The sequence below is a fragment of the Brassica oleracea genome, chromosome C2 (genome assembly GCF_000695525.1).
Source record: "Brassica oleracea var. oleracea cultivar TO1000 chromosome C2, BOL, whole genome shotgun sequence".
In the NCBI taxonomy this organism is placed as follows: Eukaryota; Viridiplantae; Streptophyta; class Magnoliopsida; order Brassicales; family Brassicaceae; genus Brassica; species Brassica oleracea.
The window spans coordinates 7,736,846-7,739,184 of NC_027749.1; the positions used below are offsets into that span (position 1 = coordinate 7,736,846).

Consider the following 2,339-nt stretch of genomic DNA (forward strand, 5'->3'; position numbering starts at 1 on the left):
TTCCGACGATTTCGGCCATCAGAATCCCCCTGTTTTCTTGTAGTGGGTGGGGTTTAGGAATTAGGGTTTAGAGTTAAAGAGTAGAGTTTAAGAATTAAGGTTTAGGGTTTAGAGTTGGGGAATGAAGTTTTAAGATAAGATTTCAAATTTAGAAAAATAAAAAAAAATTAAATTTTTCAAAAAATAAAATGCTGTTTCGGTCATTTTAGTTTTTGAGTGCTATTTTTGTGATATAACCTTAGAAATGTGTTATTTTGGAGATTTGCCCTCAAAACATTCGTTTATTCATAACAATAGTCTCACAATATTCATGATTTAAAGAAAGAAACAAAAGATCACACAAACTTTTTAAAGCAAACACACGTTTTATTCCACACATCAAATCCTCAAATGTTCATCTTCATCGATTGTGACTCAGCCTGAGATATCAATAGACTTGACTTCTGGCTTCTTCTCAGGCGCCTTTGGTACCGTAACCGTAAGCACGCCATTCTCCATTGTCGCCTTCACTTCTTCCATCTTGGCATTCTCAGGCAACTTAAACCTCCTCATAAACTTCCCACTTGCTCTCTCCAAACGGTGCCACTTGTCGTTCTTCTCTTCGTTCTCTTTGCTCCTCTCTCCACTTATCTGCAGTATGTTCTTGTCTTCAACCCCAACCTTCACTTCCTCTTTCATCAGCCCCGGCAAGTCCGCTTTGAACACGTGTGCCTCGGGCGTCTCCTTCCAGTCCACTCTTGCGTTTGTGAATGCTGCCATGTCACGAGCCGAGGAAGGCGTTAAGAGTCCTTCAAATGGATCCCATGCATCTAGCGAGAACGGATCGAAGACGTTTGATCTGCGTCCTCCGAAAAGGCTTGGAACTAGAGACATTGTTGTTTCTCGAGTGACTTAATGAGCTTTGATTCTTGATTTTTCTTGTTGCTTTGATCTGATTTTTGAGATCTGATAAAGGGCTCATATATATGAGGTAGGGGATGATGAAGAGAGAACGTTCTTCGAGTTTCTTGAATTAGAAAGTGCAAAAAAAAAAAAAAAGTGCACTTTTTCTAAAACCTTCGTTTATGGTCTAGAGCCCAAAGTGTGACAACTGACAAGATTTTTCTCGGCATTTCAAGAAGTTTCGGTTGTTGAAACAAGACGACGTGCATTCCTAAGCTGAGCAGTTAAACGACGTGCCGTTTTCTGCCTAGTCAAGATTGCCCTCTTTGATAAAGGCCCATCTTGCTTAAGACAATAATTAAGAAAGTTTCTATATAGCCCAAAATCTAGCTCTTGTATAGTTACGACACAAATACATCAAGACCGACCCTAGTTAAGTAACAGATGCGAAAAATTATTCTTTACATTCTTTCCGTATTACTACACCACAATAAGTCAGTACATTATAACTTGTAAGCCCTAGTAAGGTGTGGGCATATTAACCGAAACCCGAATAAGAACCCGAACCGAAAAACCCGAACCGAACCGAAAAACCCGAATCGAAACCCGAACCGAAGTTAAAAAAAACCCGAACGGGTTTAGGATTCAATTAGTCCGGATACCCGTACCCGAACGGTTATATCCGATAACCGAAGCACAACCCGAAAACACCCGAACTAATATACCGTGACCTATACACATATATACTTTCTAATTCATTGCTGCCTAAATCTTAGAGAATCTGTTAAGTTTCCCGAAATTGCCTCATCTAAAATAAATCTTAGATACACTAGATTTTCAAACTGTAATCTAAAAGTCTATTCTCATCAGCTTCGTCTCCTTCATTGACGTCGTCAACGAGAAGGAAGAAATCAAAGGTTTTTTCTTTTTCAATCCTACATCAAAATTATTTAACTTTGTTAAAGTTATATCTATTTCTATTTGATTATGTAGTGGTAGTTGTCAAGTCTTGTCGTATTGACAGAGGAAAAGACAAACTTAGTTGATTATGTTATGTCCTTGATTTTCTTATCGTACGGGAAGTACACGTTGTTGATTTGTTGTCGTATGATACTTGTTTTAGACAGAGACAAAGGTATGCACTTGATAGTATCAAGTTCATACAAAGTTAGTTGATTAGTTTATTGTTCTATACTTATGTTACTTATTTTTTTTTTAATTGTTACCATACGACTTGTATCTATAATGCATTCAACTTGATTATGTTAGTTACAGAGACAAAGTTATACTTTTGTTAGTCTGAGACGGAGAAAACGTATTGAACTCACTTTGATTTGGTTTTGTTCGTAGATGTCATCATCATCACCTTTTCAAGGCACTGCAAACAGAGAAGCAGATGATGTAGAAGAAGAGTTTCAAACTCTAGAGTCTGATCAAAGAGGCAAACGAAAACAACC

The 2,339-nt window shown here is 37.7% G+C and overlaps 1 protein-coding gene across 1 annotated transcript; it reads right to left on the reverse strand.

Annotated features, from left to right (window-relative positions):
• Window positions 1-342: 342 nt before the first annotated feature.
• Window positions 343-947, reverse strand: LOC106325894 (18.1 kDa class I heat shock protein). The gene has a single exon (XM_013763944.1). The coding sequence runs from the start codon at window positions 871-873 to the stop codon at window positions 415-417; it is 459 nt and encodes a 152-aa protein (XP_013619398.1). The 5' UTR covers window positions 874-947; the 3' UTR covers window positions 343-414.
• Window positions 948-2,339: the final 1,392 nt, after the last annotated feature.